This window comes from Grampus griseus (genome assembly GCF_964374135.1).
Source record: "Grampus griseus genome assembly, chromosome: 13".
Classification (NCBI taxonomy): Eukaryota; Metazoa; Chordata; class Mammalia; order Artiodactyla; family Delphinidae; genus Grampus; species Grampus griseus.
In genome coordinates, this window is record NC_139007.1 from 78,696,972 (window position 1) to 78,724,437 (window position 27,466).

The window sequence follows — 27,466 nt, forward strand, 5'->3', positions numbered from 1 at the left end:
ACCCCACCCCCCACCCTCTCCTCCGCGTTACAATTACTTAGGATCTTCTGAACCCCAGCGCTATACCTCTGAACTGAACCTATGCAGGCTGTAGAGAGAATGTTTTAATAAACCTGTCCGTGAGGACTGGTTTGGCTGGTCCAGTTGAAGTTCTAATTTAGGTTTAAATGAATTGTCCACTGTCACAACTCAAAAAGCACAAGTTATTTCCTTTTTAAGGAGTAAGTACTTGATTGCATTTGACATGAAGCCTTGGGTAGTGATCTGGGAAGAAGATAACTGTAGAGATTAAGGCATAATTGTTTGATTAAAAAGCCTTGCTGTGCTCCCTTTCTGAATCAGTTTATATATAATTTTATATAAGTTACCGTATAGGTATACATCCATACATTTTCATTTTCTATTGCTAATCGGTAGGCCATTCCAAAGCCTCACCCTCACATTCCACCCATCAGAGCTCTCCAGGAGTCTGAATGGAGACTGTTTATTTTTTGGCTTCTACCAAAGTCAAAGCTATGCTTCGGAACTGTAAACCTGAGATTGGCTCTGAGAATCTTACTCCTCTCTCTCCTTTGCCCCGTCCCCCACCCCTTTTTTGAAGGGTTGTTCTCCAGCTCCACTGCCAGGCAGCTGCATGGCACAGAGTGTCTTATGCCACCTTCTGTAGCCTCCGCACCTGTGTGGAGATGGCAATGGGCGGGCCCGCCTGTCTGCGGAGCAAAAATCCAAAGAAGTTGTTCTTCTGTTCTACCTTAGGCCACCGCACATTAGGTCGCCTGCGTACCCCAGCCAGCCTGGGGCTGGCGGACGCCCCATGTTTTCTTCCCAGCACCCCAGCTATGGCAACTCTCAGGCTCCCATGATGAACCAGCCTGACCAGTACGGGTAGGTAGCAACGTGCCCTGACTTGCTGCGGGTCCTGGGCATTGTTTTAAACTGTTAATGAACATGCCGTCTGGCTGCGAAAGGAACACCCAAAGTAAGAGAGTGAAAGACCTAATAGGAAATCCATCTCAGAGGGGGCTGTCTTTTGTTTATTTTTGTTTGTTTTGGGTTTTTTGTTTGTTTTGTTCTGTTTCGTTTTGCATCCTCACCAGCAGTACTGTGGTAGTTTGGTGGAGACCTGCATGCCGTCCCCCAGATCCTGTCTTTGCATGGCTTCGGCATGGCTTCTTTCCTTCGTGCCTGAGAGGGAAACAAAAACTTTTATCTACGTAAAAGTAATGAAGTCACCTACTCCGGCGTCATGTCCCCCACTGTTGTCGTTGTGTCGTCTAGGACTTGTGTAGCACTGTTATCATGACTGTGTTCTTGTCGTTCCTGCCACTACAGGGACCTGCTTCCACACTCGCCCTGAATTCAGAGTGCGGTGGCCCCATGGAGCCCCACTGCAGGAGGCAGGGCTTAGGTTCTTAATAGGACTTGCGAGGGGCCTCGTGCCATCATCACTGAGCAGACATCTGCGCCAACGATTTCTATTATTTCCTTCTCCCAAGGAGGTTTAGAATATTAAAGTCACCAGGAGAATACAACCAAATAATGCAACACAGAATTTTTTTTTTCTAAACACAGTGTTGCCATATTATTATCAATTTCGACACAGGAATTACATACAGCAACAAAAAGTATCTCTCTTCTTTCCTACTACAAAACTATAATATCAGGCTGTCACTGTCGTTAGGTTAGTAAATACTCTTAAAGTATATTATTTTTACCGATATCATTTAGCATATAGTAATAATAAGATTATCTCATGTAGATTGAAGAGTGTTAAGGGGTTAGTTTCAGCAGAAAGATACAACAATTTTGTAAAATAAAACCGGAAACAACCAACTAGCTTTGTTTAAAGACTAAACTTACAGAACTGTGTTTTCACTACTTGTTATGAATGCATGACACAGAGGGCTTTTTTGTAGCTTTATATTCAATATACATTTATTTAGGCAACAAGAGCAAATGATAATTTTGCAATTGAGAGTTCTAAATCCTGTAAACATGGCCCTAAATGTGGACCAACAAATAAAGAATTCTGTAAACATAATCCTAAAAGTGAACTAAGCGTAGAATGAGGTAAACAGACTTATTTTGGAGAAATCGTCTTTCCTCTCTTTTCCTTTCTTGTGCTACTCTCAAGGTCACTTCATGAGTTAGTAGGAAGATAACGGTGGGGGGAGAAGAGCATTTATCATCAGCTGCTAATCCATAGGATCTGTCCTTCACCAACTCAGGAGTCCTATTTAGACCCACAAAGCGAGTTTGGCTGTGCCTTGCCAAGCCACATTAAGCAGCTGTGTAAAATGAATTTAAATGGCATGCATCAGAGTAAAATGTCTTTCACTGGGGCAGAAAATCAATGTTAGCTAACCAGCACGGGAAGATCAAATCTGCATTTCAGCCAGCAGCATCCAGAGAGCTTCCTTAGAATACAACACCTCCTCCTTAATTAAAACTAAGAAAAAGGAAGATGTTGGAGGGATTCTTTGTAAATCATATGAAGCACAGTTGGCAAAGGCTCATCTTTGCAGCCCCATCTGTGTTAGCTCTGAATTTTGCCGTTTGCGTTTACACTATCCTTTCTAAAAAAGAAAGAAAAAGTTTGATTTCTATTTTAAATCTTCCTTCCTTTGCACTTTGCAATATACATAACCTGTTGTGCCCCCTTTTTTTTTTAAAGTAGAAGCTTGAATGTGAGAAAACATGTAGAGTACATGTTTCAGTGCTATGGGTTAGGAAACTTGATTTCCAACATGTTTTTGCTTTATACTTAACAGCTCACTGCAGCAGACTTGTGTTTTTGCTTTTGTTCTTGTTTTCTTTCCCCACTGATAGCTCTGTCAGGGTAAAGTTAGGTTGGCAACTTGGAGAGCCAGTCCACTAAATGGCAGACTGTCAGGGAGAAGTGGCCCAAGCCTTTCAGAAACACAATATTCACAGAGTTGGTTATAATGACTTCTTTCTCAAGTCAGAATCCCAAAGGGCCTAGAGCCTAAGAAAGAATCTGAAAAAGACAAATTAGTGATGAAGGGAGTGAGTGTGTGTGTGTGTGTGTGTGTGTGTGTGTGTGCGCACGTGTGCGCGTGCGCAATTAGAGACAGAAAGCTAACTGCAGAAATGAAGGATTATGGCAATTATGCTTCAGGCTTTTTCAGCTAGTTGGATGTAAAATAATATAGAGGAAAAAACACACAGATTAAACTTGTTAGAAGCTGTTTCACTAATTCCTTTTTTAAGAGTGACATTGTGAGAGCAGAGCTGCTGCAGTGGATAAGTTAAGGAACATGTGGATGAACTGTGTTTTCTTTGTCACCTTTTGAGTAAAGGACTCCCTCATTTTGATTTTCAGACAATTTACAATAGAACGTGATGAATCGTACTGTTCCGGTACTAGATTAGCTGAGTAGTACTATACAATAATTTGAAGTTAGCAATTTATATGTAATATCTGTCCAGGACCTCCCCCCATACACATTTGATATACTTTTTTACTCAGAAGATACCTTTCTGTGTTCGGTTTTAAAGCATTTCTAGATCATGTTCTATTCTTTTGAAGTAACGAGAAACAGAGAGTGGGAAATACTAGTTGTCTTACTAAAAGCCTAGTCGGGGCTGGCGGATGACGTTCATCGTCAGTCCAGTTCTGGACCGTCATGTCGGAGGGACTCTGAGACACTGTCAAAGTACAGACGAGCCCAGGTTGGCCAGAAGTTTAGGAAGGACTTTGGCCTACTGCTTCTAAAGAAGCATTTCCATGAATCCCAGGCTATAACATAATCCTTCATATTTTTTGAATGATTGACCTCTATGCTTAACACACACACGCATAAAATAAATTTCCCTCGGTCATTTACTGTGTTTTGCATTCATTCTTTCACTCTAGGTGGCACCCACCTGGTACCGTCCGACAGTTGACATCTCTGCCCAGTGTAGCTGATCTGTGGCTTTGGATATTTCAGCGTTATCCAGATTTTTTTTTTTTTCTTGGAAATGAGCTCCCAGGGTGATGCGTGACTTCAGTGAACTTACAGAAGGCCTGGCAAGCCCTAGACCTTTAAGCCATGGTAGATTTTGATTCCTTGAAGTCAGCCATCCCCAGCACCTCCTATATCTCAACTTTAATCAAGTCTTCGGTGACTTGAGATGGTTTGTGTCAAAATCCTGGCACAGATCTTTAGGATAATATTTTCACCAGGATCGGTTCCAAGAGGATATAGACTTTCAGTTGTACAATAATAGAATTTTAGAGCTGGAAAGATTTTAGATGGCATCCAGTCTGTACCCCTCAATTCTATGATGAAGGAAACCAAGATCTACAAAGTTACCTGCCATGGGTTACTTAGTTAGTTACAGGCGGGGCAAAGTCGACCCCAGGGCCCTGTCTCCTAGGCCTGTGGCTCTTCCTTCCACTTAGTGCTGTCTCTGTAGATTTTCTTTTTTAAAAAAAATCTCTTAATTTTACTTCTCCCTTATGTCTAAAGGCAAATCTATTGATAACTAGTAGAAAGCAAACATTAATCAGTGTCTCATTGGAGATCCTATTTCTTGCATCGAAGTCTGAATTGTTTTTCTTTAGCTCAGCCTTTGTTGTATCTGAAAGGAAGGGAGCGCTTTGCTGCTTCCACTCAGACTTGCCTGCACGCCGCGAGTCGTTTGTTTCTGGAACCACACACCTTATGAAGTGAAGTGACAGTTTACTTGATGACACACAGTTGGGTTTGAATTTCTGTCCTTTTCACCCTTCGATTGCCCACCAATGGCGCTTTAACATCTTGCATTCTTGAGACTGGAGTGTAGCTGTTAAAATAAGGATTCTGAGTCGTGCAAGAGGAGAAACAGAAGTCGGCATTTTTACCCAGATAAATGCATACACCTACGTGATGCTGATACAAGCAATATGTGTCATCCTCTTCTGTCCCTTTAAAGACTCCCCATTGAACCAACTTAATATCAGACAGAGGAAGACTCTCAGACTTCTTAGGTTTTAAAAAAAAAAAAAAAGAAAGAAAGAAAGAGCAAAAACGAGTCAATTTGAAAAGTCTCATTTCTCCTGCCGAGGAGGGAATTTTTATACTGAATATCACAACCTGAGTCTGGAGACGTACATCTTAATTCTTAAGTCATACCAAAAGCTAGGATAACTGAAAATAGCTTTTAAATATTTTTGTTTTCCTAGTAAAGTAGGAGATTAGGGATTTTAATTAATATTATTTTCCAATCTTAGCCGCTCTTTAACAGGGTGAATAAATTTCATGAAGTCTTAACCATAAGGTAGCTTGATCAGTAGCGTCTAACAATTGATGTTGACGTGGCTGAATGTTTTGTGAGAGTCTGAGCAGTGGTTCCTCTGCTTGGGAACAGCTAGCTGCACGTACAGACCCTGGTGGATTGGGCCTACGTAGACGCTTATACCTGTCTTATATGCGCCATCGCCCCCCACCCCCGCCCCAGCTTCCAGCAACTCTTCTTTAGTGGGGGGGGGGGTGTTTATAATTCATTTCGCCTGTTGCTATTTGCCAGCAAGGCACTTTTTTTCTATTTTTTTCCTCTGAAGCCAGTATGACTCAGTCTGCTGATGGGCTAGGAGGCACTGATGTGGAAACAAAGTAATGGAGATAGTGCATTAACACATCAAAGAGAAGGGGCAAAAACGCATGTGTGTGCAACCTCAGTTATAGTGGGCCCATGGGCTTAAAGAGCTGTGAGTGATCTGTGTTAACTAAGAATTTAGCCCTTTGGATTTTGGACAATTAGGTATTAAAATAATAGCTATGATTTGAGAAGTCATGTTATTGAAAGACAAAGCGAAAAGATTTCAAAGGCTTAAATAGAGTTTTAATTTTTACAATTAAATGTTAGCCTTTGTTTTAACATCTAAACACTATGCTTTAATTTTTAGCTCCTTTTTTGCCTTCAAAATTTAGAATTGGAATGCATATTGCTGTGTTGGTATTTTAAGATTATGATTTCAACCAAATCTTTCAGAGTTCCAGAATTATTATAGCAGCCATAAAGTACATGTATTAGTCTTCAAATCAAAAAGTAGTAAAACACTAATTTTTAAAATACCAAGAGAGATTTTTTTTTTAAAGTTTAATGAGATCCAAGGAATCGAAGTATGAAATGTACAGCAAACCTTTCATGGACTCGAGTCTGTGAAGTTCCTTAAACCACTGGTTGTTATCTAGAGAGATTTTTAAACATACACACACACCCTCACCCCAGCCGCACGCCAGGTGAGGCTCGTGAGCCTGTAATCTTTATAAACCTACTGGCTGATCCTGGCGTAGAAGACCAGCACAGATCTGGGGATTGCATTAGGGGTTCCTGCTGCTGAGGCGCACTAGTGAGAAACACAGAGGGAAGAGGCAGGAAAGCCCAAGCTCGGCGAGCCCGTGCTTTGTACCTGATAGACGCTGACTGAAGAGAATACTGGACTAGAGCTGGGGACACTGGACAGAATTAGAAGGAACTGATGTTTAAACAGACCTGACACCGTGACTCAGGCTTTGGCGATCTTTTGTCTCACTTTCTACCTCTGAGCATCCTCTCAGATATCAGTATCTTCCTGATACTCTGAGATATTCCAAGTTCCCCTCCATTCCTAGAACTGCCTTCTTAATTCAGAATGTCTTCTATCCACGTCCCAGTCTGCACGTCTCACAGCTGGGTGCTGTCCTCACGTCTAAGGGAGCTCTCAATGATGTGTGTATCGGGTTGGGGCTCTGATTAACCGGGCCAGTCCTCCATCAGTGGAGTGTGTGCCCAGGTTTACTCATCCAGGCCACTTGTCTTCCTTTCTAACCTCATGGGCCCACTAACATCTCTTCCCCCACATACCACATGTTCACACCGGACAAACTGGGAATATCACATCTAGAATCAGCATTACAGTCCACCCGTCACTGGAAAAAAATCAGCAACACAGCCCAGCCAATCCCAGCTGTTCGGAGTTGTTAAAGGTAGGAGTGCTGAGATCACATTTGTCTCAGGTAGTACCATTGGCCTCAGCCCCAGCCTGCAAGGCTTTCAGGTTGAAACCAGGAAGTGTCAAGTTGTTCTCAGTCTGAAATCTCATAACCTCATCAGGGTTTGGGGCCGAAGGCAGCAAGAAGAGTTTGTAAGCGATGAAGAGGCTGTGATCCGGGTCTTGGTCTATCCCAGTCTGGGGTTGGGGAGGTGTCATGGGTGACCGAGTGAAGATCATAGGTGGGGGGCTGCATTGTCCGACTGCCCAGAGGGCCTCTTAGCTGGTAGCGTTAAGCCTGTGGCAGCAACTCCCTGAGGCTCTTCTAATCTTGACCTTCATTCTTATTTTGAACTCCATTTCCATCACGTAGATTAAAAAACAAAACCAAACCACAAGGTTTCGTCCCTTGCTTTAAAAGTTAACTCTTACTGGATTGCCTTTGATTGTTAAATACCTACCGGTACGAACTTGCCGGGTCCTGCCCCTCCAGCTTCTCGGGCCAGAGCACCTGGCATGGACGTAAAGAACTATAGTTCTCTCAGCTATCAGGCCTTTCTTGCAACATTTTTTACCCTAATTTTGAACGGTGTTTTGCTGAAATAAATTAAGTAACTTTGTGGCCCAAGGCCACCTTTAGCTCAGAAAATCTGTAAGAATTTTAGGAGGATTTTTTTCGTAAGTTGGAAATAACCATATTGATATATTTCCTGGCACTGCGGCCCTGGACAAGTGCATTCCTTGTTAGAGGGTCTGACAGAATGTTGCTGTGGTAAAGTGTATGAGATGCGGATCTCGGGACCCAAATTCCATTTTATTTTTTTAGCCGACAGCCTGGTCCATTAAGGTACAAGAAGTCTGAATGCATGTGAGACCTGTGCCCTCTCGGTTGTCCCCTCCTAAAGCAGCACTGGGGTCAGCTCGTTGCTACCTGCTACCTGGCTCCTCGGTAGCTGCCACGCCCATTTGCTGCCTGAGTCCCAGGTGTCCAGACCTCCAAGGAGACCCACCCCCGTGTCAATTCGCTCTCCCTTAACGGCTTGTACCCAGGAAGGGAGTGTCCTGGTGCAAAGGTGGGAACTCCTATCGCAGAGAAGGAATAGCCTTCTTTGTCAATCATTCGAGGTCTTAATGGCATTATGATCTCAAGATAAACTTTCTTAAAAATCTTTAATATAATGCAGTTAGAAGGGGGCACTTTTTTCTTTCTAAGGGGGACATCAGAGGCAACTAGTTTCTCTTTCACAAGGTTCAACAGATCTCATTTTTACCAGACAAGGGAACTGTGCCAGTTACGTCTTGTTAGAGGCCAGTCGGAAGCCACGGGTGCCAGCACCCACCCACCAAAGTGCCACGCTCACCTCTTGCAGGGAAAAGACAGGTTTGGGGCCCGGTGTTGGCCCTGTGGCTTTCCTAACGCCTTGCCCTTGAAGGAAGTGCTGATGTCAAAACCTCTGAATGTAGCATCTTCAAAAGGGAGTTTTTTAGTTCATTTTCGTAAGATTGCCATAAACAGTTCATAAGAACAGAACAATGGGTTTAACAAACCAAAATCAACCTTGAGATGAAGAGAACATCCTTAGTTAGCAATTACCAAAATTCAAGGAGCCAGATAGTTTTTGCACTTTCTTCACACTCCGACAAGGAAGTGTCTCGCTTCAGAAGCCTAGAGCTCTATTTGTTCTCCTGGCTGCTTTGAGAGAGAAGGTGAAGATCAGTCAGCTGCTTTAGGAACAACTAAAACGGGTTACCTGCACTGAAGCGAAAAGGAAGTACTGAATCTTGAAATTGCACGACAGGTGCCATTTTAGAGTGAGTGCCAGGAGCAGAGCTGGGAGCAGGTTGGAGCCCTTTGAGGAGTCTGCAGGAAATAGTTAACAGAAAGGGAAACAAGGTTTCTGATGTTACAGGGTTTCAGGAAATTCAGCGTGGAATATGCAGGATTCCTCCGTGCTTGGTGGAAACAGCTTCACTGAGATGCAGGGGTGAAAATACAGCTCTCTGGAGAAAGGTGGAGACAACCAGAGTGCTTTAGGCCCAGAGAGGCCCAGTGGACAGCGCCACGTTATATAGGCCCATGGCAGAGACACACGTGGGAGAAGCTATGCTCTGAAGAGTCATCTGCAAATATACACTCACTAAAGACGGTTCTGGAGGATTTGCTAAGAAAGTCATTACTCCCCTCTATTGAAAGGGTCTTTTTCATAGAGACGTTGAATGTTATTACATTCCTCTTTGTCCATGCTTAAAGGAAGAAAAAAAAAAAACTTAAACGTATCAATTACCAAAGGGTTTGGGGAGTTATTAATTTATAGCTGGGAAGTGACTGATAATTGTTGCTCTAGCTAATTTGTTGCTGTCATCATACCCACTTCAGCTCTCCTTAAGGGAACAGGCTGCCTTGAAAAGAGGTGATGTTCACACAGGGAAGATCTTAGAAAACAGACCAAGAAGTATGATAAAGGGCGTTCCTGCCTAGGGAGGAAGGCTGACGGAAAGGACTCGCCCTCCGCTTCCCAGACTTGGTCTCCAGCCGCCTCCGTGACGTGGCCTCCTGGCCGCTCAGACCCCACGTGTCCAGAGCACAGCTCACGTCTCTTGCAGGTCTTTCCGCGCAGCAGCGGCCCCTTACCTGCCCCTTGTGCAGCCGGGCAGCCAGGGGACGTCGGGCCACCTTTTCTTACCCCACAATGTCTGACTCATCACCGAGTGCTGCCGGTCTACCTCTGAGGGAGCGCTCAGCTCCCCGTCACTCCCACCCCGGTTCCGCGCGCCACCTTCTCTCATCTGGACTCGCGTGACAGCCACACACCTGTTGCCCTGCGTTCGTCCTTCCTGCCTTTGCTGTGTCCTCCCCGCCGCCCCCCAGCCAGAGGACCATGCCTTTGAAATACACATCCTTTTCTGCCATTTCTCCTGCTTAAACCCCTTGTCTCTGCCAGCTCCTCTTAGGGGACAGGCGAAACCCCAGGGAACCGTAAGCCACATGTGACCTGGCCCCCGCCCTCTCCCTCTCATCTCTTAATCTCTCCTCTCCTCTTCTCTCCTCCTCACCTGATTGAGTCCCTTTCCATCCCTCAGATCTCACCTGAGGAGGGGGTTCAGAGGGGCCAGCATCCCTTCCTCAGGGAACGTGCTCTGACCTCCTCATTATAAGCTCCCCCAGTGTGTGCACCTCTCCTTTATCCGCACGGCGTGGTTGCAGTTGGACACTCCCTGCTCTGGTTACTTGACTCGTGTTTGCTTTTGTCTGGGCCTGCCGGTGGGCGCCTTCCTCCCCTTCCCCTCCCACACCCATCATGAACACATGTCTGTAACTGTCAGCTACACAGAAGGTATTTCTGACTAATTTTGTTATTATAGCACGCCTTCCCGAGTGAAAGGGGTGCAACAGTTTTTTAAAAAGTAGTGTGTGGGCTGTGCATCTTTCTAGGAATTTTAAGTCATTGGCACTTGGATTTGTTCTTTGTCTTTGGTTTAATGATATAAGTGCCACTTTACCTTCACAGGGTTGATTTCTAGCCAAAGCAACTGGCTTGTTGAGATTATAACGTTATTTCCCCACTAGAACTGCAGTTGCATTTGCTGTCACAGGTGTACTGATGGATTAGCCACACCGAAAATGGGCTGCAGTTCGGACAGCTTTCACTTCTGTTTTGATTGTGTTGTTTTGGGGGCAAAGCTAGTGATTTTCATTCTTCAGATATTAGATTTTAAATAATCTTGACTGAATGTCCCTGTTGGTACTGCTTTGGAAGAGCTGCTGTGTAACTTAGGTTGAAAGTCTGTTTCACCAGTGATCTGGACACGTACGTGCAAATTATTTGTTTATAAAGCCGATTATTTGTGTTTATTAAAATAGAGCATCCTGTGTAATGTTATGTATACGATTGGAGCTCTCCGAGGTTGAACTGCTGGAATCGGGCTTTTTAAAGTTTCAAGTTCCTGATAACTACTGGGCTGAAGTGGGAAAGTACCCCAAGTTTTAGTGTTAGTCTCATTTATTTTGTCAGTAGCCAGTCTTTTCTGGCTTCATAACTTAAACTACATCCATAGTGACAGTCCGTATAGAGAAAGATACATACGTTTGGCAGTCATGCCGTTGTCCAATAAAGCATGCACTGCTTTATCTTCCTTTTGAGCATAATTCAATAATGATATTTTCAGTGCTAGGATTCTTCAGAGTGGAGCTTCTCTCTGTGTGTCTTTGCCACTAGACTTTATATAAAGTGGCTTCACTCACCTGGTGTCTATTTCCAGAGCGTTTCTTCTGTCTGTCCCTACCCTCCTCCAAAGAGCTGTATCAGAAATCCATTCATTTTCAAAATAAACACTTCACACTTTCCAGTCTATCCCTATTGAGAAAAAGTAGTGGTGATTGCTAAAACAATACGGCCTAAATATTCTTTTAAAGCACGAAAATCATATACAGACTTTATTTTACTTTAAATTTTATCGTAGTTGACTTAAAAACACGATATTTAGACATGTGTGGTTACTCTGTATTGGATTTCATACTGACATTTTTACCTGCTAAATTCAAACTGTGGTGGGAAGCTGTATTCTCCTTTCTGTTTTCACGGTGAACCATTGGAAATGGTCACTTTAAAATTGGTATTTGCTTCTGGGTTTTTTTCCCCCAAAGCCAGCCCTTTATTGGCAGATTAATGTGTAATGTTTGAGAAATCTCCAAAGTGAATAAAAGGACGAGCTATGAGAAACCACTTGTTTGTGTGTAGACCGAGGAGTGCTAGAGGGAAGTGCGCCTGCCAGCTCCTCTTCTGAATCATTCTCGTTGGAATAACCTGCTTTTTGTCATGGAATGACAGATCTTAAACACTTAGGTCTAGTCCCAACTGAAGACCAATTCAAGTGCCTCTGGTTACTCTGCAAGTCCGCACGTTTACATAGCAACCGCCTACGTCACACCTCGGCACTCCTGAGCTGGGGGAGTCCTGCCGGGGCTATGCCCCGGCCCCCTGGCCCCCGGCCAGCACAGGGCCACGTGGTAGTAAGCGCCTTGTGATTTGTGGCACCGCCCAACACGGTCGGTTCCACAGGGCACAGTCCAGTAGCTGCCTCAGCAGCATAACAGCAACAAAACGTTATTTTCCAATGTTTATCACCCCTACCCCCAGACATTATTGGGCATTCATTGCCACAGCCATTGCGGGTTAGGAATCCATGCCGTCAGGAGAGCGGTCATTCGTAACCAAAACCATCTGAGCCCATAGACCCGCTAGAAACAACATCCCAGCAGTTCACAGACCCAAAGATCAAGGTAGGGCACTTTGCTCTTCCAGGTACAACTTACGTTGTACGTCTTGGTAGGGTTTTACGTTGAAAATCTTTCCCTCATGTCAGTTTGTATTTTTGCCTGTTTTTGTTTTGTCGCTCTTGTTTCCTTTTGAAAACAGGAAACTGGTGACTTGTTTCTTTGCTCTCCTAATTCCATTTGGAGCATTCCAAATGTTGCTGTGGTCAGAAAGAGAGCTGGTAGTCGGTGAGCACTGCCTCTGGAAAGGGACCAGCATCCTCTGAGGCGGCTGTGGTCCTGGTAATGGTAGAGTCGCCCCAACCAAATCAGCTTTGTGTTGTGAGCCCTGGAAGTGCTCTTCTGTCAGCGACACCACAGTGAGCTGGAGCGCTCGGCCTAGTCAGAGAGGCAACCATCTGATGTGTCCTTCCAAAAAACAAATTGTCTCGATTTCCAAAATTCAACAGAGGGCATTGAAAGCTCTTTTTTAGTATCAAGCCCATTTTGCTTGTTCAAAATTACCAACAGTCTTGGCAGTCATTTCCAAAGCAGTAATGAATAGGATTTCTTCTGTGATGATGACAGACTGGCTCTCTCCCCCATTTAGACAGGTGGCCAAGTGCTATGCTCGTGGCCGCACGTGCCCTGCTCTCCTGGGAAGGCCCGTTTCCCTCTCAGCTCCTTCCTTGCTTGGATACTACCCAAGAGGCCCGTAGTACCCAGGATAAACTCCCTCCTCAAGGCCGGTGTCCAGGGGGCTGGTCTGTCCACTTCCACTACCTCTCACTGTGTGAGCCCTCCAGGAAGCCCAGAGGAAAGCACCGCTGTGATTTGTCACTTTCTACACCAAAAGAGGAGTATGGTAGACAACAGGAAGGAGCACAACAGGCTGCTTTGTGTCATCGAGAGTTAGCGTTGTTACAGGGCCCTTAGAGAGGAAGTATATAGCATACTGGGCTGAAAGCAGGCTTGGGGACTTCTCTTCCTGCCACTTACTGTGTGTCTTCAGGCAAGTTATTTAGTCTCTCTGATCCTTATTTTCTTTCTCTGTCTGTGAACATAGTGCCACCTCCCTTCCTCCAGGAACTTAAAAAATTAAATGTGTAAAGTACCTAGAAATCATGCCACGCATATTTGTAAGTACTGGATAAGTTATTGATGTTATTATCATTATCAGTTCCTCCATGTTCAGATGTAAAAACTGAGGCTAAGAGAGCCAAAGTGATTTTCCCCCTGGATCCCAGTGCCAGTAGAAGGTGTCACTAGTGACAGAGTCAAGAGTCCTGGCTTTCCAACCAGACTCTTGAAACTATAGGCATAGTTTAATTGAGGACCGTTGTAACCAGCAACTGACATCCACCACATGGACCTTTAAATCTTTAACTTTTTGTTATTTTAAGTATATTTTTTAAAACCTCTGTTATGTGCACTTTCATCATCTTACGGTGATTGAAGATGAACGGTGCAGACTTGGGGGAGAAATAATAGATTAGAGTTGGGCCTTTGAGGTTACTTAATGGAACCATTTGCCTGATGGATTTTATACTCTGATTCTCTTTTTCCCCCTTAGTTATAAACAAGTGTGCTTAAGGAACTGTTAGTTTCATACACACGTTAGTTTCACCACGTGTGAAACTGAATTTGGTGGAAGTTTGAAAAGGGGGCCATCTTTCAAAATGCCTATTCACAATGATAATGTTCTCTATCAATTCATTCATTTAACAAAGACTTTTTAGTAGCTGTGATGTGCTCATTTGTACTTCTCAGGAGGCATATACACCTATAAGAGCCAAAACATGAACATAAATTATTGTAATATACAAAGGAAAATGCAGAAGCTATAAAGCTATAAAAAGCTATATAGGCACAGAGTCTGGAGAAGGCAGAGCTTCCAGGTCGGAGAATAAGGGCGGCCTTCATGGAGGAGGCTGCCCCTAAAACTGGATCTTGAAGGACAGGTCAGAGCAGTCACTGACTTGGAAGTAGTCTCCACAAAACACAGCCTGTTCCTAAGTTAAGGATGCTCTTCATGTGATTCATCAGCTAAAGAAATTAAGAGGACAGTCCCAACAGGTGCTACTTGTTCTCCTTTGAAACAGTGACACGAATGCTAAATCGTCTTTTTGAATGAAACTCCTCAGAAGTGAACCTAAGATAGTGAAGTCAACGCCAACAGTCTACATTGCTGATGTTTAAGACCCTAACCGTATAGGGGTATGTTCATAGCTGCTGGGCAGCGTATTATAAGTATTTGATACCTAGGGGTTAATCGGAAGGCATTGGGTGATCCTGGGCTCACCCTAATGAACTGCCGTCTAGTCCCACCAGCGTTAGTTATTCGAAGCGGGGGTAGGTGAGCTGCGGTTCAGGGCAGAAGTAAGACTCCCCCCCTCCCAGAGCTTCACTCACAACAGTAGCCTCTCAGACTTCTGGAACATTCTTTCCAAACCATCATAAGTGTTCGTTTGTACAGAACTTCTCTGAATGGTTGATAAAATATTTAAAAGAAAAAAAAGACCACTCAAATCTCCGGTACTTTGAATTTTCAGACAGACCATGTCGGAACTTCTTCTACCAAGCAGAAAGTTAAATCCACTGAAAATAGCTACACAAAAAGAATAGTATTTTTTTAATGACTTACGTTAATTTCTTAAAGAATCTCTTAAAATTTTTTTTTTTACTATTATGCATTAAGAGCCACCAAATGACAGTCTAATGGAGGCGGAGGGGTTGTAAGTGCAGTTAGTTTGGAGCAGATCAGCAACGTGTCGGGATTTTTACCTCTCCTAGCAGCTCTACTCCTAAGAGTAAACGTTAGTCGTTAGTCGCCAAAAGTTTGATAAGTTTTTAAATGTATACTATTTACATAAGAAAAGCTTGACGACAACAGTGGAGTCTTTTCAGGATTTTGCCACATTGCCATCATCTTTCTTTTTGCATTGTAATCTTCCTGGGACAGTTAAACCTCTTCTCCCCACCTTTCCCTGTCTCATTCCAGCCGTTAGAGACATGACATTATGTGACAGTTGTCTCCTTCAGATCAAAGAATACCCTTTTCCTCTTTGCAAGAGTGAAGAGAAGTTTGTCTTTCCCAGAGCAGAGCGTAGGCACAAAACTAACAAAACTAAGTCACCAGAAAAATGAGTCTGCACAGCAGTGGGGGAGGGCTGCCTGGGAGCCTACTGGGACACGTACAGCCAGTCTAAAAGCTCCCCTTCCCTTCTGTCTCAGGAGACGTCGTGCAAAAGAAGTGGAAGTCTGATGTTTACTGTGTAATTTTAATATAGGGAAATTGATGTGTTTTTAACAGTACCTAATCGCAGAATGTTGAAGGGAGCTTTGGAAATGCTTTCTCCAGGATTCATTATATCAGAAAAGTTAGGTCAAAGAAAAAAGTTTTTAAACAACATTTTCACACTGCCCATTCGTTTTTTGTTTCTCGACTTTTGGTTTTCGATGCGAGGATATTAAGTAGTGTTAACAAAGAGTCAGATCTTTTTAAATGTTAGAAATTAATTTTGCTTGCTTTTGTAATTCCTGTTCTTATTTCAAGTTCCCCCTTTCCTGCTTATAGTCCTCTATATAAATTATAACCTGGAACACCAGACATGATTATCTGTGGAACTTACATTGTTTGGAATTTTTACATAGTATATTAAATAATTACTTAGCAGTAGAGTTCAGCCTCTTGGTCCAGGAAATAAATTACTTTAAGGGAGCAACCCCTTGCATAAATGACTGCCGTTATGAGAAATGACTGCCGGGGTAAACTGCTGCTACTGTGCGTGGTCAGGATACGTATGCGTGTGCTTTCTCTTCATATAGGCAAGGCGGCTTTCCCGGCGTGAATCAGAGCGGACTCATGGCTTCCAGCTCTCCCTACAGCCAGCCCATGAGCAACAGCTCTGGGCTGATGAACACCCAGGCGCCCCCCTACAGCATGACGCCCAATATGGTGAACAGCTCAACAGGTAACCTTGGCGGCTCTGTGCTTCTGAGGGCTGTCCTCCCCCTTCCCTCTTCTCCTCTTAGGCTGGTACCACTGAGCGTGTAAAAGCAACTCGAGCAGTCGGATCATTTGGTGAAAAGGGGAAAATGCTACTTCTCTGCTGCTTGGATACTTGCTCCATCTGTTAAGACTTGAGGATTACATTACATTTTATGTAAATTGTTTTTATTCATTCTGTGTTTGTGTAATACGTGGACATATTTCAAGTGTCATTGGAGATTGCTTGCAAAGTATATACACTAAGCTCTTTTTGTCTTTGGGCATTATTAGGAGTATTGGAAGATTCCGTGACAAAGTCTATCTCCATTTGATAGTGGTAGAGATAAACATTTAAAATTCATATTTCAGAGGAAATGATTGAAGGGCAGGACAAGGGGGTGTTTGAAATAGTTTTTTTTTTTTCATTTAGGAGAACTCACCTTTAAATTTACACATGAAAGTAGTTGTTTACTGTCGCTCTTGAGAAATTATACATTTTTAAATGAATTGTTTTAAATTTTTCATGATGTTTAACTTTTTCAGCACACTTTATGATCTCAACAATTGCATTTTTACCAAATGCCATCTGATTAGTGGAGTAAGAGTATGCTGTCAGTTTGTGGAAATAACAAAAATGTCTAAGACTGGGCAAATGCTCCACGTTCTTAGGCCCCCAAGGTCCCGAACCACCCTTTACAAGCCCGCTATCTAGTGATGCTGAGCGCTGCTCCGTATCTCACCTGACCTGTTAACTTTTTCTGGCACCGACGTTTGGGGTAGGATTCCCTCCTTTAGTCACTACAGAGCTTTGCATAGCCAGCTGTGCGTCCAGCAGTGCTTTATGATGTGTTAGAAAAACACTGTGGAGTCAGAGGCTGGGCTCCCTCTTATTACGTTTTTTCATTTCCTCTGCCTTTCGCCGCCTTTCTGACCTCTCCATCTTTGAAAGACGCCCCAGGAGCTGTTGTTTCTTTGTCAGGAACGACAGTCAGCTAGAGGCTGGGCTTGCATCCCATCTGAGCTTCTAGGGTTGTTGGTTTCTAGGGTCTAATTTAATAGTGCCACTCCCTGATTACTTCTCTTTAAAAGTTTATGGAAGAGGAAAAAATAGATACTACTGGTGAAAATGAAGCTTTTTAAATAAATAAATCCAACAGCCCTTCCTGATGTTAAACAGGCGTTCATCCCAGCAGGTGGATGTTTTCGTTTTTGTTGTTTTAAATTTATTTATTTTATTTTTGGCTGCATTGGGTCTTTGTTGCTGCGGGCGGGCTTCTCCAGCTGCGACGAGCAGGGGCCACTCCCAGCTGCGGTGCGCGGGCTTCTCACTGCAGCGTCCCCCCCATCCCAACCCTGTTGCGGAGCATGGGCTCCAGGCACGCGGGCCTCAGCAGTTGTGGCACACGGGCCCAGCAGTTGTAGCTCACGGGCTCAGCAGTTGTAGCTCGCGGGCTCTAGAATACAGGCTCAGCAGCTGGGGCGCACGGGCTTAGTTGCTCTGCAGCACGTGGGATCCTCCCAGACCAGGGCTCGGACCGGCGTCCCCTGCATTGGCAGATGGACTCCCAACCATTGCGCCACCAGGGAAGCCCCGAGGTGGATGTTTTTACATTTGAAATGAAAGATAAAAAGCTTGAACTATTAGCTAGAAGCTTCCCCTTCCCTTCCCAGCACTGTCCGAGGTAATGGTGTATTGGGGTTATGACATGATGTGTTTTGTCTGACTTGCTGAAATAAAATTACTTCAGAGCATTGAAACGACACAATAAATTTTCACTCACTATTAGCACTACTCATTTTTCCCTTTTTTCCTTTGGACCCCAGAACCACAAAAAATAACCAACAACAAATAGATACCCTGCCTAAGAAGATTTATGTATTCCTGAGGAATAACCAGTTTAATGGACATTCACAGAGAGGGTTTCTTTTTATTATTATTATTCAGATAATTCAGCTATTTGTTAGTTCATACAGAGGAAATGTTCAGTGAAGGGCCGTCTATCCTCACAGTCTTTTGTATGGGCTACTAGTAGTATATATATTTTTTTATTGCATTGTGCGTTTTGAAGTATTGAATTTTTAATAATTTACCAAATTTTCCTCTACCCATTTATGTGATTTGATTCCAGCTTTATTAAGTCAAACGCTACCTGATAGAAAGTAATCATCCAGCATCTCCAAGGAATATTGATGACTTAGCATTTACTGTGTCTCTATTGATAGATACATGTGAATCTGCTATAACTGTGTTACAATCTCTGAGGGAAACAGGAATGACAAAGGAACCCAGACTGTTACAGTGTGGCTCCTGATAGGAGTTTTGGTCTGAAGGCATACGCTTGACTTTTCTAGAGATGGGCCAGAAATGGCTTGGATCATCACCACCTCAGATTACTTGGTTTGGGCTCATGGAGATAAATTCCCAGTGACAACAGCAAAGCGTTTTCTCCAACAAAGGACACTTTTGGAGAAAGTGCAGATAATACAAATGATGGCCAGTGGGGTTTTATGAACCTCAGTTAGCAGCTTTGTGCAGCCGGCATTCCAGCATCCCCTTTGCTGAGTTCAGACGGTTGTGCTGTAGGCAGTGTGCAGGGCCAAAAACAGTCCTCCTGTGTAGTGACAAATTGTTACAAGCCTCAGTGAGCAAGTAATTATTTAAATGGAGTCAGTGTGACTGTGAAGGTGGCGCCTCTTTCTTCACTTCAGATGTGGGGAGAAGTGGGATGGTGAGCAGTGGGGATTGTTTCCCTCTAAAGAAGCTTTTTAAAAATATGTAGTTAGACTAAAAGATGAGAATTATGTATTACTATGGGGAAAACTATAAATTATGTATAACCTTGTTAAAGATACCCTTATATAATACTTGTGTTGTTACATTGTACTTAGTTATGTTTCATTTTATAATATCCATTAGTCATATAATTATCTGCATGTAAACTGTCGCCTTCAAGAAGAAATCTAAATGCTAGAAAACATATCTACTGTCTGTGATTCTAAGTTTGCCTCACCAGGAGTCACTGTACAAAGTATAGGGCATTTCCATCTGAATAACTTACAAATAGTAAATGAGCAGCCGCATGGCACTGTGGCCACGCACTGTCCCCTTGGAGGTAGGTCCGCACAGGGAAATTTCAAGGCCTTGCTGATCCAGCCAGAGACGAGTGTTTCTCCTGAGCTTTTCTCATACCCTTTGTATGTGTTAAGAGTATTCTTTATATATTTGCCACATATAAAAATAGTCGTGACTATCTACAAATGTATACACGTAGATAGACCCTTTGTGTTTTCAAAAACAAGGAATAAGATATTTTACGGAGTATGGTATGTTAGTTACCATGAACAGAAAAGATCTGTTTGTGTGTTTCCGGTCCTGTTTTACCATCTTCTGGGAATGATTTTGCAGCCTTGCAGGGAGACTAAGTAAAGGAAGCTGGGAGAGTAGGAATGGATGTTTAAGGCCCGTTTTACTTGCACCATATGTTCTTTATGTTCTTTTTGAATATATTAAATCCAGGTGGAATAACTGCCTTAGGACCTTGACCCGAACTTACTCCAAGAAGTCATTCTAGCTCTTAAATTCCAATGGTAGAGCCAGAGGCTACTAGTTGAAATGTATTTGCAGTACTCACACAGCACTTTCTGTAGCCAGAAAGTTCTTTACGGCCCCTTTTTATGTCTGAACTTTACATGCTGGATTACTGATGTCAAGAGGAGGAAGAACAGTGACTTGATTTAACAAATTTAACAAATCCTTATAATATTGGTGGTCTTTCTCTTCTGGGAAAGAAGAAAAAAATAGTGCCCCTGGAGTAACAGTGCCCTGGAAAGCATATGGCTCTTTGCAGTATTCATTGAGAATTCTGGTAAGAAGTCAAAAATAAGCATTTTAACAAAAGGAATAGTAAAAGCCACAGTAAGGAAAGACCTTATGATCCATTTAGTAAAATAAAACTTACATCGTAAGTAAAGCTATTACCCTATATTCTATACTTATTTATCTCTCAAAATAATATAGCATTGTACTTTTTAAATTTTATTTGTTTGTTTATTTTTGGCTGTGTTGGGTCTTCATTGCTGCGCGCGGGCTTTCTCTAGTTGCAGCAAGCAGGGGCTACTCTTCATCGCGGTGCACGGGCTTCTTGTTGCGGAGCACGAGCACGGGCTCTAGGCGCGCGGGCTTCAGTAGTTGTGGTGCACAGGCTCATAGTTGTAGTGCACGGGCCCTAGAGTGCAGGCTCAGTAGCTGTGGTGCACGGGCTCTAGAGCGCAGGCTCAGTAGCTGTGGTGCACGGGCTCTAGAGCGCAGGCTCAGTAGCTGTGGTGCACGGGCTTAGTTGCTCCACAGCATGTGGGATCTTCCCGGACCAGGGCTCGAACCCGTGTCCCCTGCTTTGGCAGGCGGATTCTTAACCACTGCACCACCAGGGAAGTCCCAGCAATGTAATTTTCGAAATATGTTTGCATCCCACGAATGCCCATTTTTAAATATATAATAGGAAATGAAGAAGTTTGGGGAATTTCAAACCAATATACATGCTTATATTCATCTAAGTGTGATTTTTAAATCACTGTAAATTGTCATTAATTATCATAATACAATATTGGCCTAGTTCTTTATGCTAAAAAACCCGCCTTTTATGTACATTAACACATTTCATGCATGAAGAAGGAATTAGAAAGAAATTACTATTTTTCAAAAATAATATTCAGGCATAATCTATTATAAATGCTACCAAACTGTCTGTTACAACCTTAGGAGGAGCAGTATTTAAGCCGTGTGTCCATGGCTTTGCCAGTTTCTCTGAAATTGTGTGGCTGTCGTCCCTTTGAACCCACTCTGGGAATACCTAGCAAGGACACGTGGGCTTTCATAAAGAAGCCCCTCTTTCCATACTCATCCTGCTTTCTTTCCCCATCTCTTCTTCTACAAAGGGGGTTTCTTAATGTATAGATTTACTGGTTCCTATCTCGCTAGACGCAAGGGGTAAAACTGCACGAAAGCAATCCACTACTTTGCACGAGGCTGTCTTCTTGGTGTAATATCTCTCAGCTGCTTTTTTGAGGTTTCACACGTTCACAAAAATAACAGCATTTTTAGCTGATCCCAATAGATTTTTCTCTGCAGCTGCATCACTTGAAAAAGCTTTTTGTTCCAGTTCTTAAAGTCTAAGTATTGAAAGTAATTTGGAAAAAAAAAAGAAAAAGAAAAACATCCCAATTATGATTTGTGTGTGTGGTGATGACTTCAAGGGCTGACTGAGCTGCAAATGGGCTTTGAAAAACAAGCCAATGTGCCCATGGAAAATACAGGCATTTCAGAGCGCATCATTGAGTGTGCTGATGTAAACTCACAGGCACGTGCCTGGGTAGGCTTTTTTGGCAGGACCTCTGGTCTCAACCTGCAGTGATGCTAACGATATTAGCAAATTAGCACCACAAAGCTTGCCAGCTAATTCGCCAGAGCCCTGCTCACTCTCTCACTGCTGTAATTAAAACTAATTATTTTCTAAAACATAGTAATACATGAATATGTGCAATAATCATTTTGTAGTGGGCAATCTGTGGAGCCTTTTTTTTAAGCTTTTTTTTTTTTTTTTCACATTATGCTGCATGTGCACTGCCATGGTTAGGCCAGCACGTTGATTTGCAGAATGTAAAATGGGTCCTGTTCATAAAACCTCAAGGTTTATTTTATTTTGAAATGGGAATGTTTTCGGTTTTTCACTCATTTCCAAGGCTCGTGATTCTCTCCCCTCTCCCTTTTCTCCTTCCACCTCTCCTCACTCTGCCTCCTCACACAGCTGTGTGGTGTGACACTCACAGCCCAGTGCTGTGCAGATGGTTTGCACAGTGGGGTTCTGGAGGAATTCAGCTGTTATTCCCCGGATATCTGCACTGATTCCCTACTGTAGCCTTGTTCTTCCTTTAAAAGGAAATCTACATCCGTATTTTTGACTTGAAAATATCTAGTAGTGTTTGCAATAAATGCGTGTAAATCCGTTGTTCTTTGGTGAACCTTTCATTCTAAAGCCTAAACGAACTTGATTGAATTTCTGAGCCAGGAGCTGGGAAATGAGTTTTGCCTGGGACCGTAGGGTTGGCTTGAGCTGGTGTGGGTGTCTAACCTGGGCATTTGAGCTGAGGCTGAGGACTGATCCATGTGTGCACTGCACCAGAATGAAAGGAAACCAGCCCCGTTGCAAAATAATTAGAAATCCTCTCCTTCAAAAATTACTTTTGATTATTGTTTTTGAAGTCATCTGTTACAACCGCCTTCTGTTATTGTAGCCTATGCCATATGTAATAGATGCGATTCTCAAATGAAACAATATAAAGTGGTCAATGATTTTACAAACTATGGATTATGTGAATTTAGGAAGTTAAGAAAGCAGTAAATCCTCTAGTCAACCCGTGAAAATAGACGTATCCAGCATTTGAATCCCCCATGAGCAATTTAGACATTGGGCAGATTTCTGCTCGCACCTACTCTATTAAAGCTGTAATAATTTTGAAAAAATAATATTGATAAAAGTTGACTTTCAGTGGCTTAGGTCTTGAGTAAATGATTGCTTTTTTTCCCCCTAAGATAAAAAAGGATTGCCAGAACGTCATGCTACTTAGATTTCAGAAATGAGTATTCTCTGAGTTACAGTTGCTTTTTCCTTCCTTCTTTCCTTCCTTGGAGGGAAATTCGGGTGCCCCATCACTCAGTAGCTTGTGTTAGCGGGAGCGCAGCCTGACACATCATGTATAATCCCAAACTCTTTTCTCCTGTTTTCGATTAGCATCTATGGGTCTTGCAGATATGATGTCTCCTGGTGAATCCAAACTGCCCCTGCCTCTCAAAGCAGATGGTAAAGAAGAAGGCACCGCACAGCCGGAGAGCAAGTCGAAGGTATTCCTCTCTCCTCTGCACGCGGTGTGGGGTCTGCTCGCTGCAGCTGCCGTGTGGCTCTCTCCTCACTTTTTTTCATTTAGTCTCTTCTCTTCCGCATGCCTCCATCTTGTGCGAAACGTTTGCAGTCTTCTTTCCCCGCCCCCCTCATGGTGTGGATCTGAAAGTTACTAGTTCTTACGGCATTTAACTCGTGGCTGGGGGAGAGGGGTGGAGGGACAGGACCCACCCAGAGAAATGCTTCGGGGGTGGGGAGAAGGAAGGGATCTTGCCTGGTTGGTACTTGAAGCCATTTTCTCTGCCTTCAGTTTGTAGCTTCCTGTTTTGGCCGCCTTAGCAACAACAACATACTTAATATTTTGCTTTCCTACCTTATTTGATAAATAAGGTGAACAGCTTTTTTTTTTTTTTCCTTTCTTTCTCTCATAAGGGGTAACCCATGCTTAGCATTCCATGTAAGCTTGAAGTAAGCATGGTGGCTCAGTGGTCCTATCCAGCATCCAGCAAACTTACCAAGTTATACTAATTAAGAATGTTGTTTTAATACTTTTATATGTGTGTGGTTTTGTGTGTTTGTTTGTACATGTCTTTATATATATATATCTCTATTATATATAAAAATTAGTCTGTTAAACTGGATGTGCTTTTTGTTATTTTAAATAAAGTTTGCCCTACCTTTGTCTTTTTTTTTTTTTTTTATCCCTCTACCACAGGATAGCTACAGCTCTCAGGGTATTTCTCAGCCCCCAACCCCCGGCAACCTGCCAGTCCCTTCCCCAATGTCCCCCAGCTCTGCTAGCATCTCCTCATTTCATGGAGATGAAAGTGATAGCATTAGCAGCCCAGGCTGGCCAAAGACTCCATCAAGCCCTGTAAGTGGCTCTGGTTTTTTGTTTTTTTTGTTTTTTTGGGGTTTTTTGATAATTAATTCTATTTTAATGCTTGCTTATTTATTTGTTTCATAAGACTTTTTCTTCATAATTTATCCATGAAAGGGTTTTCTTTGTAGTAGTAACAAAATGAGTAAAGTTTATATGCATCATACATAAGTTGATTGCTGGTAATGAAACCACTGATGTAAAGAAGCGTCTCTATACGAAGCATGTGATTGTGTTACTGGGTCCAAACTCCTTCACGCAATGACTTTGTTTAAATGTCTAATCCATTGTGCGCTTATAGAAGATCTTTAAAATGAGTTAACTGTCCATTTACATGGGAACTAATAGCAGCCATGGAGTATATGATAAGTTTGGCCTTTGGCCTAAATCTTTCATCGGCTATTGTGTCTGAAACATCTTATTTCAAAACTGCCTATCTTGAAAATATAAATATTACACTCTGGGCACAGTTTAGCATATCATCAGCCAGGCCTTGTTTCAATCTGCCTGTCAGAAATTAACAGAAAAGTTGTAGAAATGTTAGTGCATGTGAATATTTGGAACGCTACTCCTAGATTAATGTGTGCCTACATTAGAATCAGTTGAGATAGAAAAATTATATCCTGCACAAGCCTGCTCATAATCTTGATATTAAGTGTTGATTTCATACGATATTTTAAAAAACAAAAATGGAAATGTGCATATAAGGGAATTTTTTTAGCCTTAATATTCTTCTGTCTGTAGAGCTAGGCCTTTATTTTCCTACTAAAGAAATTAATTCTGTGCCATTAAAAAAGAAGAAGAATGGCACTGTCGTAACCTTTATTTTACATTCATATAAGGAATCAAAAGATCTTTAAAAAAAAAAAAAAATCTTAACATGCAATTACTTGCCAAGCAGGCTTAATTAATGCGCTAATTTTTGCAAGACAATGTATTGAAGAGCACAGCTCAGGAAAAGCAAGTTGGAGGGAAGAAGACCCTGACTGCAGAATCTGGCAATCTAGTCAAAACCCCAAAAGGAGGCTGCTATTAATTATCCATTCGCTGGTTTAAGCAGATAGAGCTGAAGGTTTGAAGACTTGGTAGTTCCAGTAAATGTTTGTAAAATTCATGTGGAGCTCTAGTATAACCAGCATTTTCCTTTTCAGAGGAAGAAAGGGCAATATTCGCTGTTACCTCCTTTGTAGACATATGTTTCGCTTTTTCAACAACCGAGATGAAATGAAAAATGCTTCTAATATGGATTAAGCAGAACTAATGGAAGAGAGAGTGCAGCTCCTTAATTCTGATATCTTTGTGTTATTTGCTTTGAGTCTCAGAAGGCAGCCAACATTGGGGGGCGGGGGGGGGCGGTCCCATGATCTACTCTGGTGTTTTGTTTTAATCATAGAAAAAGTGTTTTTGAATCAGTGATACTCTCAAGTTAACAGGTAGAACCCCAGCTATAACTTTTCAAAAACATTTGTTTATTGGCTCAGAGGGGAAGATTTCAGAGGTTGAAAATATCTTTAAAACCTTAAGATAATAATTAAGAATAATAACTTATTAAAGACTACTAATAGACCATATTATAGGTTTAAAATTTCCATCTTGCTGATTTCTGAATTATAAAGAATGATTGAGATATTTATTTTAAGTTACTAGTCACATTATCTCTATCCAATAAGTCCTGTAGGAAACTATTATCAAAACCCTCCTTTCTACTTAAATATGAGAAAAAAGAAAACTGAATTGTTGATTTCATTAATATTTCTACATACATTATCTCTCCCTGTACCATAGCCATTTTTTTGTTTAAGAATTTACAAGCAAACTTCTGGCTCCAGTCTTACAACAAGGGAACAGCAGAAGATGTGGTTTGAGGTAGTGGGAGGTGTTAGAGATTGCTCTGTGTTGAAAAAACAGTACCACCCTCTAATGAGATGTTCATTCAAGAAAGGAACTAAAGGAGATTGTTATGCAGGACCTAAACTTATCTCTGCTATCAAATCACTGCAGATATATATTGAAGAGTATTTAACTTCTCTTTCTGAGATACAACTTTAATTTGTACTTAAAATTGCTCCTAACAGTGTTTCTAATAAAGCCTATCTAATAGCAGGCCTGAAATGGACTAAATAACAGAGATGTTCTATGCTTTGACAGTGTGCCATGGACCAGCGCTGTTTTGTTACAAAACATTCTAAAATAAAAATAAACATTTGCACATACACATGCATATACACATATTACCAGGCATATGGTAAAGACTGCTGAAATGTAAATCTGCTTCAAAGACTTGAGGAAAAGTGTACTTATAGACTTAATTAAGTTATATGCAAGGAAAACATTTGTGGCACCATAATAATGTCTTGCTGTAATTTTTCAGCTATCTCCATTTCTTTTTCTTGCCTCCAAGACTGTTTCATGCAGTAGGATACAATTTTTACAACACCAGAGCAATATGAGGTGGTGCTAGTGGCCTGAAAAAGTTAACCAGCTTTCTTCGGGGCTAGTTTTCTTGCCCATTGTTCGATGGGTAGAGTGTAAATGACGTTTATTCAAAGGTCACATCATAATTAATGTCTCTGAACAAAAAAAGTATGTTTTGAGCCTGATCAGGGATAAAGTGTATAGTCTTTATTTCCTAGGGCTTTTGTTTCTCTTAATGTCCTTTTTCTCTGTTTGGGCACCCAAATACCAACTTTGGGAATGGGCCAGTGTGCAGCCCAGGAAGCTGGGAATGGAGATGTTACTTGCCCACCAATCCCTTCTCAGCTTTCAGTCTTATTCGATTGTGTCCACATTCACTTAGCACTTCACTCACCGAAAACCTGTTTATAGAATATTTTAACCAGCTGTTAATTCTTACTTGGGTGGTGCTAGACTTTTCAGACCTTTCTTGTTCATGTGAGTATCCACTCAGAGCAAATAATGTGCTGAGTGCCTTCAGTCTGCTGTCACTGTTGGTGATTCAAGATCAACCCAGTTCCTGCCTCGTGGAACTTAAAGTCTAGTCAGGAGAGTGGAGGGCAGACAGCTAATCCCACGCGAAACATAGGCCTCTGTGCACCGTGAGGCCAGGTACCACCAAGGACAAATAAGGCTTTTGCGATGATGATTCAGACCAGGGAGCCGGCACCAGGGGAGGCCTCTTCTAGGACCTGACATAAAACTGAGGCTTGACCACTTTCTTTTCACACAGATGCATTTGTTTACGTAATGGCACCATAGAATGCATTTTTGAAGATCTAAAAACTATGAAAAGTAAAACAATTCTATTAACAACTGTTATCTTCATTAAGGTTTTCTAATTTTATGAGAACAAATTGAGATATGTAGAAGTTAATTAAACTTAAGTTCACTTAACAAAGAAAGGTAAGGAAAGTTCAAATACGGATAGTCAAAAACTAAGTAAATCATTACTTTAGGCCGGTTTCAGGTTACGAGAATCCCCTCCTTTCATAGATAGGAACAAACACTTCACAGTCTCATTGCTTGG

General features: G+C 42.3%; 1 protein-coding gene across 8 annotated transcripts in view; it reads left to right on the forward strand.

Annotated features, from left to right (window-relative positions):
• ARID1B (AT-rich interaction domain 1B) overlaps window positions 1-27,466 on the forward strand; it is a 411,849-nt gene that overhangs the window by 354,733 nt on the left and 29,650 nt on the right. For 3 of the 8 annotated variants that reach the window (XM_082668765.1, XM_082668758.1, XM_082668760.1), the window contains 4 exons: window positions 757-885; window positions 16,044-16,189; window positions 22,995-23,104; window positions 23,818-23,976. In XM_082668765.1, coding sequence (XP_082524891.1) covers window positions 757-885; window positions 16,044-16,189; window positions 22,995-23,104; window positions 23,818-23,976 — 544 coding nt within the window. The remainder of the gene's footprint in view (window positions 1-756; window positions 886-16,043; window positions 16,190-22,994; window positions 23,105-23,817; window positions 23,977-27,466) is intronic. The other 5 variants (XM_082668761.1, XM_082668763.1, XM_082668759.1 and 2 more) reach the window with 4 other exon arrangements.